At 43.3% G+C, this 16,609-nt stretch overlaps 2 protein-coding genes and 1 pseudogene across 9 annotated transcripts; 1 reads left to right on the forward strand and 2 right to left on the reverse strand.

Moving 5' to 3' along the window:
* The first annotated feature begins 1,518 nt into the window (after positions 1-1,518).
* Positions 1,519-5,518, forward strand: LOC109505884 (uncharacterized; annotated as a pseudogene).
* Positions 5,519-5,588: 70 nt separating this feature from the next.
* LOC105046277 (uncharacterized) lies at positions 5,589-7,058 on the reverse strand. The gene is made up of 2 exons (XM_010924829.4): positions 6,232-7,058; positions 5,589-6,151 (listed from the first exon to the last, which is right to left on the reverse strand). The coding sequence occupies exons 1-2, from the start codon at positions 6,559-6,561 to the stop codon at positions 5,720-5,722; spliced, it is 762 nt and encodes a 253-aa protein (XP_010923131.1). The 5' UTR covers positions 6,562-7,058; the 3' UTR covers positions 5,589-5,719.
* A 291-nt stretch (positions 7,059-7,349) lies between these two features.
* Positions 7,350-14,228, reverse strand: LOC105046276 (protein NRT1/ PTR FAMILY 8.1). Of its 8 annotated transcripts, none has more exons than XM_010924824.4 (6): positions 14,109-14,228; positions 13,751-13,815; positions 10,482-10,616; positions 10,156-10,373; positions 9,521-10,071; positions 7,350-8,507 (listed from the first exon to the last, which is right to left on the reverse strand). In XM_010924824.4, the coding sequence occupies exons 3-6, from the start codon at positions 10,591-10,593 to the stop codon at positions 7,664-7,666; spliced, it is 1,725 nt and encodes a 574-aa protein (XP_010923126.1). In that variant the 5' UTR covers positions 10,594-10,616; positions 13,751-13,815; positions 14,109-14,228; the 3' UTR covers positions 7,350-7,663. The 8 variants fall into 8 exon arrangements, with proteins under 8 accessions (XP_010923126.1, XP_010923125.1, XP_073114798.1 ...); XM_010924823.4 differs by having other exon boundaries at positions 10,482-10,634; XM_073258697.1 differs by lacking the exon at positions 14,109-14,228 and adding an exon at positions 13,962-13,980.
* Positions 14,229-16,609: the final 2,381 nt, after the last annotated feature.

Here is a 16,609-nt window from a genome sequence, read left to right on the forward strand (position 1 = left end):
ATTCAATAATGAATTATATGCCAGCTAAAATATATTGTCATTAACTTTGTTGGTTGCATACTTTACCAAGCTCATTATCAAGCCAGGTTGTTTTGGCCATGATTTGATTTTTTCTCCTCCCTTTTGAGAAAATGAACCAGGTTCACTTAGGTTGAACTTGTTTCATATTGGGCTCCTAGGTTTTGGAATCAAAAATACTAGGAACTAATTTTGCAGATAAATCACTATCCAATTTTAAAATTCTATCTCATATGTTTTTGTTATATATTATTACTAGTTTTGAGCCTATGCATTGCACACGGATTCTAGGTCTGATCATATTGAAAAAAATTATATATAAATAATAAAATAATATTCATTCAAATTTTTAGTATCATTTTATATTCTCAATTATCTATATAAATAGATTTTAATTGTAAGAATGTAATAATACTATACATTAATAATATAATTTAATTTATATAAATAAGATTTAATATAGTTTTTTATTAATCCAAGGTTTGAATTTAATGCTTGAAAGATTGTTAAGTAGGAGGACATATGACATACAAAAAATTGCTTAAGTGGACAATCTCAAATGCTAAGAAGTTTTCTTTCAATTTTTGCTTTATAATATATATATATTAGATTAGATGTATGCTAATGGCATGCAGCTGGCACGTAGCTGATTGTGGGCTTTATTTTCTTCTTCTTCTGCATCAAATTGTGGCAGAATGGACATTGTTCCTTGGTTATGGAGCTCTGCTATTCAATTCTGTCACTATCCTTCTATGCATTATATCTCTAGCAGTGGGACTTTTCAGAGGCATTTTATCATGCTGATGCGATTACAATATCAGCTCTTATTGCATTCGGTATTCAGCTTTGCTGGAATTTTCTTATACTTGCTGACCTATCTTGCTTCTACCTTGCTTTTTTTTCATTGGTCTACTTTCTATTATGCAAGCTGCTGTCTCATGTGCTGCACTGTCATGGCATTTTACAACTCTACTTCAATGTTCGGGTACTTTCAAGTACATCATCTCAGTGTTATGCGGCTCCGCATCATACAATCCAACTTCTCCTGTGGCATGTTGGCTTGTGTGCCGATTCTGTTAGTCTTTATGGTCCACCGATCAATGCCTTCGTATCATATTCTTGATTGCTACTTATCTACCTTACAATACCGGAATGCCCTCAACTTGCGTTGTATTCAAGTTTCTACCTTGTAATGCTGTTGTTCTATTGTATCTTCCTTTCTTAATGTCTCTTTGGTTTCAGTGGGATATTTGCAATAAATCCTTCTGTCTATGGGCCATATATATTTGTTTTGGGCCTGCTCTGGTTTCGGCTTCACTGTTTACTCTGTAACGTTATGATTATCTTCTCATTAACATAGCATTTGCCCTCGTGTTGTCACGAGAAAAAAAAAGAGTATGCAAATTCTTATGCTTAAAAGTTAGGACGTCACCCCCTTCGGCTTACGAGGCACAACGAACGTCGCAGCACCATGCAAAGTCTTCCGCCTTCCTCATTTAAACAAACGTTAAAGATGTCGGCAGAAGAAAGGCATCCCTGCTCCACATTCTGCTCAACCTCATCCAAGACGAGAAGGATCCCATCACCGCCTCTCCCAGCTCGACTCCCTTGCCGCCCGCCTTCTGCGCCTCCCCTTCGCTCCTCTTCCTCCTCCTCCGCCGCCTCTCCTCGTCCGCCCCCCGCCCCTCCTCCCCCGGCTTCTCCGCTTCCACACCCGCCACCGCTTCTCCGAGACCGACCTCTCGTCTTCCTCAAGGCCTTCTCCGCGTCCTCATGCCCGACCACGCCCTCGTCCCTTTCTGGTCACCTTCCTTCATCTTCCGCTGCAAGCCTGGCGTTCGCTCCCACAACGCCCTCCTCGACGCCTTCGTCCACGGACGCCACTGGGATCAGGCCGGGTCCTTCTTCGCCTTCTTCCATAGCTACGCGCGCGTCTCTCCAACCTCCAAAGCTACAACATTCTCATCCGAGGCCTCTGCTAACGGAGGCAGCTCGATCCAGTGGTCGGATTCTTGGAAGCCATCCAAAGTCGCGGCCTTGAGCCTGATTGCATCACCTGCGGTACTGCTTAGAAACAGCGACCTGGACAATGCCCTCAAATTGTTCGACGAAATGTGCGATAAAAATGTGACGCCTGGTGTGTTGAGCTATAATGTTCTGATTGTTGAGGGTTTTGAAGAAAAGCGAGTTCTTGAAGGGAATGGAGATCCTGGAGAGGCTGGTGAGGGACAGCACAGTCAGTTCAAATGTCGCCACAAATGCTATCATGCTGAATGGTTTGTGCAAGATTGGCATGTTTCTAGAGGTGATGGAGATGTGGAGTTGGATGGTGAGGAATGGCCATTGGAAGGGCTCGTTCACTTATTCATGGCCTGTGTAAGTTAGCGAATGTGGAGGGGCCTCACCCTTCTATGCAGAGATGATCAAGCTAGGATTTGTCATTAAGGCTGTCACATGTTACTCTCTGCTAAATGGGTTCCACAAAGCAGGGAGGCTGCAGGAGTTGTTGAAGCTCTGGGAATTGATGGGAAAGCATAGAATTGCAACATTGTCAGTTACAACACACTGATCAGGGGACTGCATGAGAATGACAAAGCAGATGGAGAAGTTTCTCTTTGGGAAAGCTTGCAAGGGGATCATGCATGCCGTCCAGGCCCGGGGACTTACAGTGTTTTGATTCCTGAATTGTGCAAAAAGGGTTATACCAAAAAAGCATTGTGGATTTTGGAGGCATGATAACATGGAGAGAAGAACTTAGATATCTTTGCATATTCCACCATGATTAACAGATTGTGCAAAGATGGGGGATTGGATGAAGCAATTTGCATTTGTCATCAAATGGCTAAGCATGGCTGCCAACCAAATTCACATACATAAAATGCACCGATCAGTGGTTTCCATCAAGCATCTAAGATTTCTGACACCATCCAGGTTTTCAAGAGATGGTCAACAGTTGTTGCAGTCCTACTATTATAACATACTTTGCACATATAGATGGATAGTGTAAAGTGGTGAGGTTCCAGGAGGCTTCTAGCTTTGCAAAAGAAATGATAGAAAAAGTTTTCAAACCTGACATGGTGACATACGGCTCTTTAATGGACAGCCTTGCTCAAGATAACAAGATTGATGTTGCTCTTGACATTTGGAGCCAAGTTCTTGACAGTGGCTTCCAACTTCCAAGCTGGTGTCATCATGCACAACATTCTCATCAATGCCCTTTGCTTTGTGGGGAAGTGGAAGAAGCCCTGCATGTTTGCTTGGAGATGAAACAGAAAAAGGTGCACTCAAAATCTAGTGAGATGCAACATGCTTATGGATGGACTTATTGGAACCAAATATCATTTCTTATGACATAATGTTTGAAGCTCTTTGCTCTTATAATAAGATATCCGAAACAGTCAAGTTATTGGATGATGCCTTGCGTTGTGGCATTATTCCAACTGCCACTACCTTTGTATACTAGTTAAGGCATTCATCAGCAGCTGCCCTGTTCCAACATGATCGCTACGAATATCTATTGCAAGGTTATATTTCTCTCTTTCTATCCATTAACTTGGTATTACCCTTATTTGATTGGTCACCTTCCTTTACATGTATTATCATGCAGAAACATTTTATTGTGGCATTATGTTCTTTGCATGCATGTTGTGCTAGAATACTCTGGGATTCATGATAGAAAATTGCTGATAATGTGATCCAGGAAGATAACTTATTATTTGAAGGGCATTATATCCTTTTAAGCACCTATGGTATGTTTACTTTGCAATCTTATATGTCATTTTGTGGAGTTATTTTGCAAAATCGCCCATCAAAATGGGCTCATATTGAAGGCTTTGCTTGTTAACTTGCTGTCCATTTTTTGTGGAACATAGCAATTTCTCATGTTATGAGTTTGCTGCACAAATTGATGTTCGTCCTTAAGTTTGTTGATGCTACTTGGTCATATTGTTCTTGGGCTTATTTTCATCTGTTTTGTTCCTTAGGATGTATTATCTAGCTTTTACTAGTGATATGAGTACTATTTTGCTGCGTGTGTGGGAAGGAGCGTAGAGGTGCTGGTATGTGTTGTATGCTTGTGTGCATGTGTATATGCCTGTGTGCTTGCTGGCTGGATGATACAATAAGTCTTGAAAAAGCTAGATTAAAATGAAAGGACAAAATAAGTAACATTACGCTTCTCTCTCTCTAGTACAAGGTATTCCTATCATTTCATTTGCTGTGGAGATCTTTGTTGTCATCAGTAGGCCTGTAGGGAATTTGACCTGCTCAGAATCTCAGAGTTGGTATCGTCGTAAAAGAACCAAGTAGTTGAATGATAGGCTGACCACAGGTAAATGGCATGGGGACTCTGGATGATTCACTGGTTTCAGTTAAGAGCTTAGGACTATTCTTTTGGTAGGGTTCTTATACATCTCCTTCATGTCAACAAATAACACAGTAGACATGCTAGTTAAAATTGAGGTGTGAAGCACTTCTTTGTGGAGCTCATTGTCAGATCTTTAATGCCCATGTGTGTTTTTTTTTTTTGGTAAACTTTATCATCCCTTTAATTTGTCAGAAGCAATCAAACTCAGCCATCATAAACTAAAGGACATAAGCTTAAGCAGCAGAAATAATCTATAATTTGCATCTTAACCTCTGTTTGAAACATAGCATGCAACATCTAAAAGCAGAATCTTAAAAAGGCCTAATCATGTTTGATGCAGCATGTAACTCTTAAGAAGTGCCTGTTCTTTGTGCATTTGCTGGCTTGAACTGTTATGTTGCACATTCAGTCTCCGTTGAACACTGTGTTCGACGGTCTACAGGGCTGCAAGAATTTGCTAAAGGGCTGATTATCTCTGGTTGTCTGGGGTCTTGAAGTAGCTCGATACGCAATTCTATCCTTGCACCATATCCTCCACTACTATAAGTAAATTTTGCACATATTTTACTTGACACTCTTTGTTAGCTATTTCATATTTGACTTTTATGAGGTGAAGATGAGAATAAAGAATACAAAATGTACAGCATCAGGTATCTTAGTTACTCAATTCCGGCAATGGAGAATATTGCCAAAATTGTATCTTGAAGCAAAAGCAAGGCTAGCTTGCGTGCATCAAACCCCAGTTGCAAGAATTGGCAGTGGTTATTTGTCTTTTTCCTTCTTAGGACTGTTTGATTATAGAATTTAGGGGATTTTGCAAAAACAGGCTGCGTTATTTTTTCTATTTGCAGTTCGGGACCGGTACAGTTTTTATTTATTTATTTTTTTCTTTCGTTCTATTCATTTCTTTTCCTTCCTTTTTTCCCTAATTTTCAGGAAGGACCCAATTCTAAAAACGTTGGATGCTTTTGCCCCTGGACCAGTGGATACAGTTGAGTTGCATGTTTAAGCAGATCTGGATGCACGTAGGTTTTATAGCCAGTGCATATATTTTGACGAAGGCACACATTTTTAATATTGAATGGAAATATCCGTTGGGCTCGAAGTACACATCTATAAGCTGTATTATATACCTGGCGGGTTAGGAGCAAATCCAACTGAAATTTTTAAGCTAGTGCACCATTTGTGGGAGAAAAAATAAAAGTGGAGAGGATTTCTAAAACTTTTATTTACAAAGACAGAAAAAAAAAAATTCCTGAGAATATACAGAACGGATGGCACTCAGTAAGACTTTTATTTGCCAAAAAGGGGAGGGGAATTCTACTATTATATGCCTTACTCATTTTTCTTATCTGTTTTCTCCGTTGTTGACGACAGGCTCTGCTCGTAAATAAACTGAGCGAGCAGGCCAAAAAATATCAAGCCCAATGCTGCAATTTTCCTCCATTCCACCTCAGGAGTAGTGAGAATAGCATTTCCTATGGTGACAAGCAGCAATGACATGAGCACAAGGTAAACATTCCTCCGAATCTTTGATCCTGCACTCTCCTTTGTGACTTCTCTGATCTTTTGTCGTTCCGACATAGCTTCTGCTTTCCCTCGAGGTGCCTTTTCCCTCAGGTTCTTGAAGAATAGGCCTTCATTTCGGTCCCGCTCGATCTTGTCCTCAAATTCCTCCAAGATCCTCTCATTCTTTTCAATCTCCTGCCTGCTATTTTCTGCAGTTTCTTCAAAAGCCTGCATCCGATTCTCCAGGTTCTCCATGATCTGCTACATCAGAAAAACCATTGTTGTTTGGAGTCATGTGCTTTGGAAGGAAAAAGCTTCAGATTAAGTTATGAGCATACCCTGGCACTGGCTTCGTCGAGTTCTTTCAGTGCATTCTCGCCGATTTTGTCCAACTCGGCATTGGCATCCTCTGCGAACTGAGTCAGAAATGCAGAACGCTCATCGAGGAAGTCGGTGAGGCGAACCTTTTGGGCTTGGAGCATGGCAATTCGTGCAAGCAATTCCTGCTTTCGCTTGTCTCCTTCAGATGGGGAAGAGGAGCCAGATCCAGCTTCTTTGGAGCTGCAGAGACAGAGGATCAATCTCTGCCTGCTGGCTGTTTTTTTCCCATGAGCAAAAGATTGGTTTGGTAGAGGGAAGGATGTTTGGATGGCCTTAAGAGTGTTCATATCTTCTATGTGCTGCAGAGGAGGAAATTCTTTTGCTCTCTGTATAATTCTGTGGACACGACTGTGCTGCGGAGGAGGGAGAAGAGGTGGCGAGAGGAAGATATTTCACTCCATAACAGTGGGGATCTCGACCTCTCATGTCTGGATGTCAAACGTTATCCGTTGCCTTTTAGTTTTATTTAAAAAGAGTGGAGTGTAACTTCACGTTACCATTTTGCCCCGTTGTTTAAATAAATCTTGGGCATCGAAAATGGGAAAATAATGTTTGCATGTCAAATCCTTGACTTTTTTTGGCCATTGTTTTGTTTTGTCTACTGGATGATGTTCCCATAGTATTGTCCTCATCCATGGGCTCCTCAAAAACCACTTGATGCGCTGGGAGGTCTTACTATAGCGGAATCTGCTCGCTAAATGAAATGAATATTCACTCATTTTTGGACGCCCAACATCCAAATTTCGGTGTAAGCTTTGCACGGAGTTCTCCGCATTTGCAAGTTTTTTTTTTTTTTTTTGTTGTAAAATTGAGTGAACCAGAATGTTTGTAATTTCCTGCACATTAAGACCATTCTGTTTCCTCGTCTATTAAAGTTTTCTAGTCAATATCACAGTATCTGTCATTCTGGGCTGGAATCATCCAACTGATGCTGAGTCATTGATGTAGCCACAGCCGAGTAGTTGTTTATCAAGTAATCCAGCACCGTGTCTATCAAGAACATCACATTAGGCCACTCTCGAAAAATACATTTCACCAGGCAACAAATAAGGAATCTAGTAATGGGCCCTTTGAATTAGAAGATAAATAACCATGGAGTTATTTCAATCATATCATTGATTGCTTCAAAGCACACAGGCCTTTTTTTCCGATCAATTCTGACATGTACATATTATTATGACAAACCAATGAGGATAATCCATATCAAGAGAGTTGCACATAAAGATATAACTAACTGCAAGCAGCTTTCTTGACCAATTTACAAGCACATGGAACATCGAATCCAAAGAACTAAATGCAACTAGAAATGAAGCAGAGACCTCTTTACCACACATTAGCCCAAATTTGCATGTCTCCTAAGGCCAATTAATGTGCATAAATCTTCAATAATTACTGTGATTCAAAGTCAGTATCTGCTGTCTTCTTATAAGTGTACCACTTGGCGATCCAAAGGTAGACCACAAAGTTCAGAAGGCTGAGCCCCGCCAGCAGCCAGAAGAAGTAATCAAGGTGGCCCCGGTTAAGATTATCAGGAATCCATCCAAGCTTCCCATTCTTGGTGGTAACGTGTGTGACGATCGTAACAAGCAGGGTGCTCAAGTAGTTACCAAGAGCCACAGTGGTAAGCGAGAGTGCAGATAACAAGCTCCTCATGGCATCAGGTGCCTGATCATAGAAGAACTCCAACTGTCCGATAAAGGTGAACACCTCCGCTGCCCCAATGATGAAGTACTGAGGGACCTGCCAGAATATAGACATGGGCAAAGAACCATCATAGTCATATAAATTATTCCTTGCTATAATGCGGAGTCTGACCACCTCTAGAATCCCAGCAGCCAACATGGAAAATATGGAGATGACCAGGCCAATGCCCATCCGTGTCAGCTGAGTAAAGCCCCGATCATGACCGGTGAGCTTGCGAGCCACTGGGACTATAATGCGATCATAGATTGGAACCCATACGATAACACTAATGGTGTCAAAGATGGAGAGTGAAGCAGGTGGGATCTTGAAATGGGGACCCATGTGGGGATCTAGAGTATCGCCTTGGAGAACAAACATGGTGCTCATCTGGCTATAGACCGTAGAAAAAATGATGCCACTGGCCCATATAGGAAGAATTCGCACTACGCTCTTGAGCTCCTCCACCTGAGTGACCGTGCAGAGCCTCCATGGGTCCACTGGATCCTTCATCTTGTCATCTTGAGTCGCCACAGCTGCCTTGTCAAGGAATCTGAGCAGAACATATGAGCAAGAATTCATTACAAGGTGCATGTTGAGCATGTGTAAAGTATTTTCTTAAATCAGCTCAAACATGGGCCAAGTTTCAACAGGTTTCGCACACAAGGCATTGTTTCCAATCAATAAGCAGATATATTTCCATTCTAAACTGGTTTCTCAGTCAGAAAATTACATTCTAAAACTTCCAGGCAAAACAATGCTGGCATGATGAAAAGCACTTGCATCAGTTGTATTCTCATATATACTCCTTGCTCTCTGAATTATAACTTGGTAAGAAGTCAACAATTCAGAAATATTGTTTCTTTCAATTTAAAAATGCAAAGTATATCTTACTAAGTTTCTTTTTCAATTTTCTTTTTCAAATTGTCAAACTAAAGTGTCCAGACAACAAAACAATAAAACATCCATGCGTGGCTTTGATATGATGATCGATGCAGAAAATGATTTTTAACCTAGTCTCACATAAAATACATGGGTCATCAAAGTCAAAAGACCAAATGTGATACTACCCCAAATAAGCACAATCTATGCATCGTTAAATAGAAATGCAATTATGACCCAACTCATAACCAAGAAATTAGGCAAGTAATAACTGTGCTTTCATCATTCAATCAGTCATCAAAAATGCATTTTGAAGGGTCTAATGTCAACCAGCTGTCCAACTACCTCAGAAAAGAAAGAAAGATTTATGTGCAATAAGTAAATGAATTTACTTACAACAAACGATTTGAAAAGTCAAAGCCTACAGGGAAAAAAATGGATTTTACTTATAAGAAACAATTGAAGATTGCCTTGATAAAGGAAGCAACCCTTAATTGGAAGGAGTGCCAAGAAGAATTCACAAAGCCAAACCCAAAAAGATACGAGGGATCCTAAGTCAAAAGGATGGCTACAGCAATTGTTTTTTTTTTTTTTCTTGATATAAATGGCTACAGCAATTGTAAATGTCGCTAGCTGCATAAGATGTAAGAAATGCATATTAGGTAAGAGTTTCAGTAAACTTACTTAAACTTTTCTGTGTGCTCGAGCTTACGGCTCCCTTGTATCACAGATTCCTTCTCTGAAATCTCATACAGTAAAGATTTGTCAGCAGGCACCTTCACTCCAGATTTCCTAAATGATGCCACAACAACCTGGGCAATGCGTGTAAGGGGGCTTCCTCCAGGTTTCTGGTGTCTGTATAATGCTGTGCCCACGAAGAAGCTCGCAACCGCAATAGCCATTACCACCGCTGGGATTCCAAAGCCCCAGCCCCATCCTACATTGTCTTGTATCCAGACCAGCACAGAGGAAGCAACCAGGGCCCCAATGTTGATTGAAAAGTAGAACCAATTGAAAAAGGAGCTCTTTCTTTTCTTCTCAGATTCATCTGATTCATCAAATTGGTCAGCCCCAAAAGAAGAGACACAGGGCTTGATTCCTCCAGTACCTAATGCAATGAGATAAAGCGCTACAAAGACCACTGCAGTCTGAGAATTTGTTGGGTCGCAGACATCATGATCACAAGAAGGTTTCAGCCCTTTGACAGATGCTGTCATAGTCAATAATGTCAAACCCTGTAATCAAGGTAGAAGATCAGTGTTTATGCTTCGGGGTTGGAGTTAAGAATAGAATAGAGGAGTGTTCTTCTGCTTTCTTACACTGATATAAACCATCATGAAACTGGCAATCGTCCAATATCGTCCAAGGTAGGCATCAGCTAAAAAGGCCCCGAGCAAAGGCATAATATAGCACGTGCCTGACCAGTTAGTGACATTATTTGATGCTGTAGTATTCCCTTGGTTGAGACGCTCCTTCATGTAGTTTACCAGATTGGTGCTCATCCCATAATATGCCAATCTTTCACAGCATTCATTTGCTGCAGAGCAGTTAAAAAAACCTTGGTATTTAGATGATGATGTGAAAGAGAAAAGGAACTAAAAATAAGTTATCTTTATGGTACATGGCACAAGAACTTAAGATATACCAAGAATGTAGGGGCACGCCCTCCAATTCCCAGTATCCTTCTTCACAGCAGGGTTTCCACGAAGATCTGTCGTCCCATCTTTTGTGTACTTGTCTTCAGCTGCTTCCCTCATGGTTTTGGCAGTTCAGATATTACCTAGAGTGGTTTTTCTCACTATTTCAGCATTGATGATGTCAGTGGTAAAGAACCAAGTAAGCTTGCATGGAAATTGCATTAAAATCTTCACGGTTGCATAACAAAAACAAAGAAGATTAACATAGTGTGATATATCAAGGAACTACCAAAAGTGCCATAAACACTTGAGCAAATATAACAGAAACAACAACTCTGTTGTCAGAGAAAATTAGAGTTTTTCTGCAGCTTGCACAAAGGAATAATCTCCACACAGGCAAAATTTCAGCAAAGAAGGGTGGGACTGCTAATATTGGATGTTTTTATGCGGTAATAGCACAGAGTCAGTTAATCACTTATTCGTAAGGTGTCCATTCTCTAAAAGCATTTGGTCCACCAGCAAAACCCAGTTGAACTTAAGGGGCTGGCAGGCGAACCTTCATGAATTATGGACACAATGGAGAGCCAAAATTCCACAAAGATTGGGTGGAAGAGCAGGTGATCGGCTTCTTGCAGGTGCTTGTAGGAGATATGGAGATAAAGGAATGAGAGAATTTTTCTTTGAAGAAACCGATCCATTTATTCATTTTAAGGCTATTCAGACATCCATGGCTGGGACTGTTTATGTACCGGAAAAACAGGGAAGAAACACCAGCAACATTGGAGGAATTTAGTTTCTTTGACTCCGGCCTTGTAACTCTTTTCTTTCTTTTCCTTCTTCCCCCGTACATTCTTCTGTTCTTCTCTCTATTTTTAAATATCTGATTCCCCCAAATAAAATTGGGGGTAGCAGCTGGCTGTCTCCTTTTCCAGTCAAAAAAAAAAAAAAAAAAAAAAATCTATTTGGTGTCTCAACCGTTTTGTCACTGAGGATTCCAAAATTCTAGGAATTGTAATGAGTCATGTGGCTAACAGTTGAGGGTTTCCAAATGCGAAAAGCATATTTGCTACATTCTCAATTATGAAGCATCAGTTCGCATCATCTTCTAGTAGACTGGTACATGCATATGATGATGCAAAGAAAACTTCAGATATACAGAAAATCAATACTAAAGTGATTGTTAACAAAGGCATTATTTCAGTAATTTCTGAATTGTTGATATTTAGAATTGTGCAATCATATAACTGTAACAAGGCTTACCCACCTTACTTGACTAATTTCATGAGGAACCTATGTTGCTTATGCGTGTATTAAAAATCACAAGCAAAAGTTCTGAAACAATGAAGACAGATCCATACATACCGAGCAGAAGGATGTAACTCCAGGAACAAAAAATTTTTAGTCGCCGGCAAGACTGAATTACTCCAAGAGATTTTCCAAGAAACTCTATTTTTTTTGCTTGCCGCTGAATACATAAAATGAAAGCAACTAATTTTCTCTACATGACAAGGCGCCTATCTACATCCTTTGAACCGAGAACAGCACGTATACTGCTTTGATGGAAGACCACACGACAAATTATTATTTAAATTGCCGGCCTAAATCAGAGGGGTTGAACCGCCGAACGCTTTTTTTAAAAAGAAAAAACCTATTGCAGCAGCTGGTAATCAAAATAATGGAAACTTCATAAGATTATAGTAAGAGTTAGGTCTATAGATGTGTTCAAAGTTTGCGAATCATGTAGAGACGCAGGCTAGACTCCATATTTTTATCAGTAATGTTCAAACAATCACAGATCATACACAGCCCAAGCTTTTTAATTTTACTAAAAACCAAAACGAACAAAGAAGGAATTATCATATGAGAAAACGTTGACCACCTTCTTCAAAAAAAAGAATCAAGATATCCAAGCAAGCAATAATCGACGCAAGACGAAGATAAATAACACTAAACAAAATATACCAAGCGACATTCAACGAAGATAGAATTAAGTTTTTGTCGTACCTCCCCTGAAGAAATTAAGAAAGAAGTTTAGATCAGATTCAATCTCTGCAGATACACGCTAATATATTACGATGGATCTCATGGATATATAAGAATCCGGAGTGAAGAAGGGAAGATTTTCTTGTTCTTTCACAAGTAGAATGCGGGGAAGGGCTGGGACCACTTTGTTCCCACTAACGACTCCGTTTTTAAAGGCGTGCATAGTGATGCGAAAAGGCAGGCACAGAAATCCGCTACTCGAGGAGAGGACTCGTGGATTCCGCGAATCCTAGAAAAAGGGTAGTTGTAACTATATATTCTAATTTGTCAAGGAATACAACTCAATTCCCTGCAGGATTATGACTCCGGAGGGAATCGTCAACCTGCCGAACATCGAGATGTCAATATGCCTAGGCGACCTAGCGAAGATGGATTGGCCAACCATCGTAAGAAGGAAGCCCTAGTATCTCGTTGGCCCGGGGGGCCCTGGCTTTCGGAGCGCCCAAAGCCCGTCTCTGTAACAAAAAAAGGCCGTCCAAAATAAACTGACGGGGGCTAAAACACTCGAACGTGCCGTATGCTGTGACCAAATTGGCGTAGTGGCCACGATGATGCCACGACATCTGGGGGATTTGGTCCCTCTCCCGAGTGGGAAGTGTGGATGTGAACTAGACCCGTCCATCCTGTAATGGACGTCATCCACGGACGCACTACATCCTGCGGTTATTTGATGGCCGTCTATCCTGCGATGGACGCCATCCACGGGAGTGCCGCACCGCAGCGGAGGGGGTCAGTCACGACGGTAGCAAAGTCCAAGGGAGACCGAGGGGTGGACGGAGAAGTCAGGCAGAGGAGCAATGGGCTGTGCTTAAAACTATTATTATTAAACCAAAAAAATCTCATCTCCGTAATCATATAATATTCAATGAGCCATCCGGAACATAATAAAATAAAATAATGGGAAAAAGGAGCATCATGATCGCAGCAAAAGATGAACAAGGAAGCAAGAAGAGGGGACAAGAAGCGACATCCAAATATTTTAGTCCCTCGAATAATTATTAGAGAACAAAACGCTCTGATGAATAATTATCTTGAGGAACCATGACAAAGGGGTTCTATTCCCAAATCAAGAGAGAGGACTGTAAAATTCTTAAACAGAAAACCAGAACGAAAGTTTCTAATGTAAATGCAACCACACACACACAAATAAAATAACATTAAAAAAAAAAATTTAAGCTAGAGCGCAAGAGTTGCATGCCATAAAGTAAGAGGGAGGAGGTTTTTTTCGGCTCACCCTTCAAAGGATCACCAACGGCGAAGCAGAATCGGAGAGTACACAACTTTTCCCTGCTGCTCTCCCTACATGAACATATGAATGCAAAGGGGAGCGATCAGGACATATCAAGGACGACAAGGGAAGGTGATGAGTGTGAAACGGAATGGGAAGTATTAGCTGTACGGTTGCTAAATTTAGTCAAAATTTTCGATCCTTTAAGGCAAGTTACCATTCCAAAGGGACCGGCCACAGCCTCCACTCTTGATTTGAGTTGAAAAAAAAAAAAAAGGCAAAAACGACGCTAGAAAAGAAAGGAAATGGAAGCCATGGGAAAGTAAAGCTGGAAAGTGAGCATGAATACTATTCAAATCCTGACCAGATTCAGAATTCCCTTATCCTCCTCTGCGAGCTAATTCCTTCGCATCCCCTCGAGCCCCATCTCTTCCTTCCCACAGCGGCCCATTCCCCTCGGAATATGCATGAACAACAGATATAGTAACACGTAATCAAGTCGAAAGTTTTTTTTTTCTCTGATGAAGAAGTCAAAAGTCCAAAACGCCACTACGTCTATCCTACAATTACATACACAATGTCAAACCAAACCGGTGACTTGTTACCTCATTCTCGTAATCTCAAATTCTTATTTCCATGGCCTGCCGTCCTTTGGGGCCCGATTGACGGTGGAAGATTCTCTGGGTTTAGTCGGCAAATCAAGGGCTTGGCAATGGGATGGCGGAAGAGATATCGTAGAACACGCGGCTCAATGTCACGTCGTGACATCAGCTACGGTAGGGGTTGTGATTGGCCTACACGCGGAGGCAAATTCCAAAAGAGACTGCTGGAACCAGTTTTGAGCTTTCCTTGAGTGTGAAAGAGGACCACGAAGTGCAGATAATTTCTTCTTTCGTGTTTCCAAAAAAAAAAAAAAACCATCCTATATTTTATATCAAATTACCGGCATCTCTCTATATTTGAAATTACGACAGTACCAATCCTCCATTTTATATATTGATACTATTGGGTATAAAATATCCTCAGTCAAAGTTTTCAGTAGGAAGACTCCACCCGGACTCCTACGGGAGCTGGGCTCCGTACCCGACTTCAACTGCAAGAAGACTCCACCCAGACTCCTACGGGAGCCGGACTCCGTCCCCAGCTTCAACCACAAGGAAGACTCCGCCCGGACTCCTACGGGAGCCGGGCACCGTCCCCGACTTCAACTGCAGAAAGACTCCGCCCGGACTCCTACGGGAGCCGGGCTCCGTCACCAACTTCAACTGCTGGTAAGCTCCGTCCGGACTCCTACGGGAGCCGGATTTCGCACCTGACTTTAATTGCAGGAAGGCTCCGTCCGGACTCCTACGGGAGCCGGGCTTCGTCCCCAGCTTCAACCGCAAGGAAGACTCCGCCCGAACTCCTACGGGAGCCGGGCTCCGTCCCCGACTTCAACTGCAGGAAGGCTCCGCCCAGACTCCTACGGGAGCCGGGCTCCGTCCCCAGCTTCAACCGCAAGGAAGACTCCGCCCGGACTCCTACGGGAGTCGGGCTCCGTCCCCAGCTTCAATCGCAAGGAAGACTCCGCCCGGACTCTTACGGGAGCCGGGCTCCATCCCCGACTTCAACTGCAGGAAGACTCTGTCCGAACTCCTACGGGAGCCGGGCTCAGTCCCCAGCTTCAACTGCAAGGAAGACTTCGCCCGGACTCCTACGGGAGCCAGGCTCCGTCCCCGACCTCAACTGTAGGAAGACTCCGCCCGAACTCCTACGGGAGCCGGGCTCCGTCCCCGACTTCAACTGCAGAAAGACTCCGCCCGAACTCCTATGGGAGCCAGGCTCCGTCATCAATTTCAACTGCTGGTAAGCTCCGTCCGGACTCCTACGGGAGCCGGACTTCGCACCTGACTTTAATTGTAGGAAGGCTCCGCCCGGACTCCTACGGGAGCCGGGCTCAGTCCCCAGCTTCAACCGCAAGGAAGACTTCGCCCGGACTCCTACGGGAGCCGGGCTCCGTCCCCGACCTCAACTGCAGGAAGACTCCGCCCGGACTCCTACGGGAGTCGGGCTCCGTCCCCGACTTCAACTGCAGAAAGACTCCGCCCGGACTCCTACGGGAGCCGGGCTCTGTCACCAACTTCAACTGCTGGTAAGCTCCGTCCGGACTCCTATGGGAGCCGGACTTCGCACCTGACTTTAATTGCAGGAAGGCTCCGCTCGGACTCCTATGGGAGCCGGGCTCAGTCCCCAGCTTCAACCGCAAGGAAGACTTCGCCCGGACTCCTATGGGAGTCGGGCTCCGTCTCCGGCCACAACTGCAGGAAGACTCCGCCCGGACTCCTACGGGAGCCGGGCTCCGTCCCCGACTTCAACTGCAGAAAGACTCCGCCCGGACTCCTACGGGAGCCGGGCTCCATCACCAACTTCAACTGCTGGTAAGCTCCGTCCGGACTCCTACGGGAGCCGGACTTCGCACCTGACTTTAATTGTAGGAAGGCTCCGCCCAGACTCCTACGGGAGCCGGACTCCGTCCCCAGCTTCAACCATAAGGAAGACTCCGCCCGAACTCCTACGGGAGCCGGACTCCGTCCCCAGCTTCAACCGCAAGGAAGACTCCATCCGGACTCCTACGGGAGCCAGGCTTTGTCCCCAGCTTCAACCGCAAGGAAGACTCCGCCCGGACTCCTACGGGAGCTGGGCTCCGCCCCCGACTTCAACTGCAGAAAGACTCTGCCCGGACTCCTACGGGAGCCGGGCTCCGTCACCAACTTCAACTGCTAGTAAGCTCCATCCGGACTCCTACGGGAGCCAGACTTCGCACCTGACTTTAATTGCGGAAGGCTCCGCTCGGACTCCTACGGGAGCCGGGCTCCGTCCCCAGCT

This window comes from Elaeis guineensis, chromosome 5, assembly GCF_000442705.2.
Source record: "Elaeis guineensis isolate ETL-2024a chromosome 5, EG11, whole genome shotgun sequence".
NCBI classification, from domain to species: Eukaryota; Viridiplantae; Streptophyta; class Magnoliopsida; order Arecales; family Arecaceae; genus Elaeis; species Elaeis guineensis.

What these genes read in the sequence shown, in the direction of transcription:
- LOC105046276 (XM_010924824.4), bottom strand. Translation starts at nt 10,593, where the DNA reads ATGAGGGAAGCAGCTGAAGACAAGTACACAAAAGATGGGACGACAGAT. An exon ending in GGCGTGCCCCTACATTCTTG is followed by an intron (nt 10,374 to 10,481) that starts GTATATCTTAAG and finishes ACTGCTCTGCAG; the next exon opens with CAAATGAATGCTGTGAAAGA. An exon ending in TCATGATGGTTTATATCAGT is followed by an intron (nt 10,072 to 10,155) that starts GTAAGAAAGCAG and finishes CCTTGATTACAG; the next exon opens with GGTTTGACATTATTGACTAT.
- LOC105046277 (XM_010924829.4), bottom strand. Translation starts at nt 6,561, where the DNA reads ATGAACACTCTTAAGGCCATCCAAACATCCTTCCCTCTACCAAACCAA. An exon ending in TCGACGAAGCCAGTGCCAGG is followed by an intron (nt 6,152 to 6,231) that starts GTATGCTCATAA and finishes CTGATGTAGCAG; the next exon opens with ATCATGGAGAACCTGGAGAA.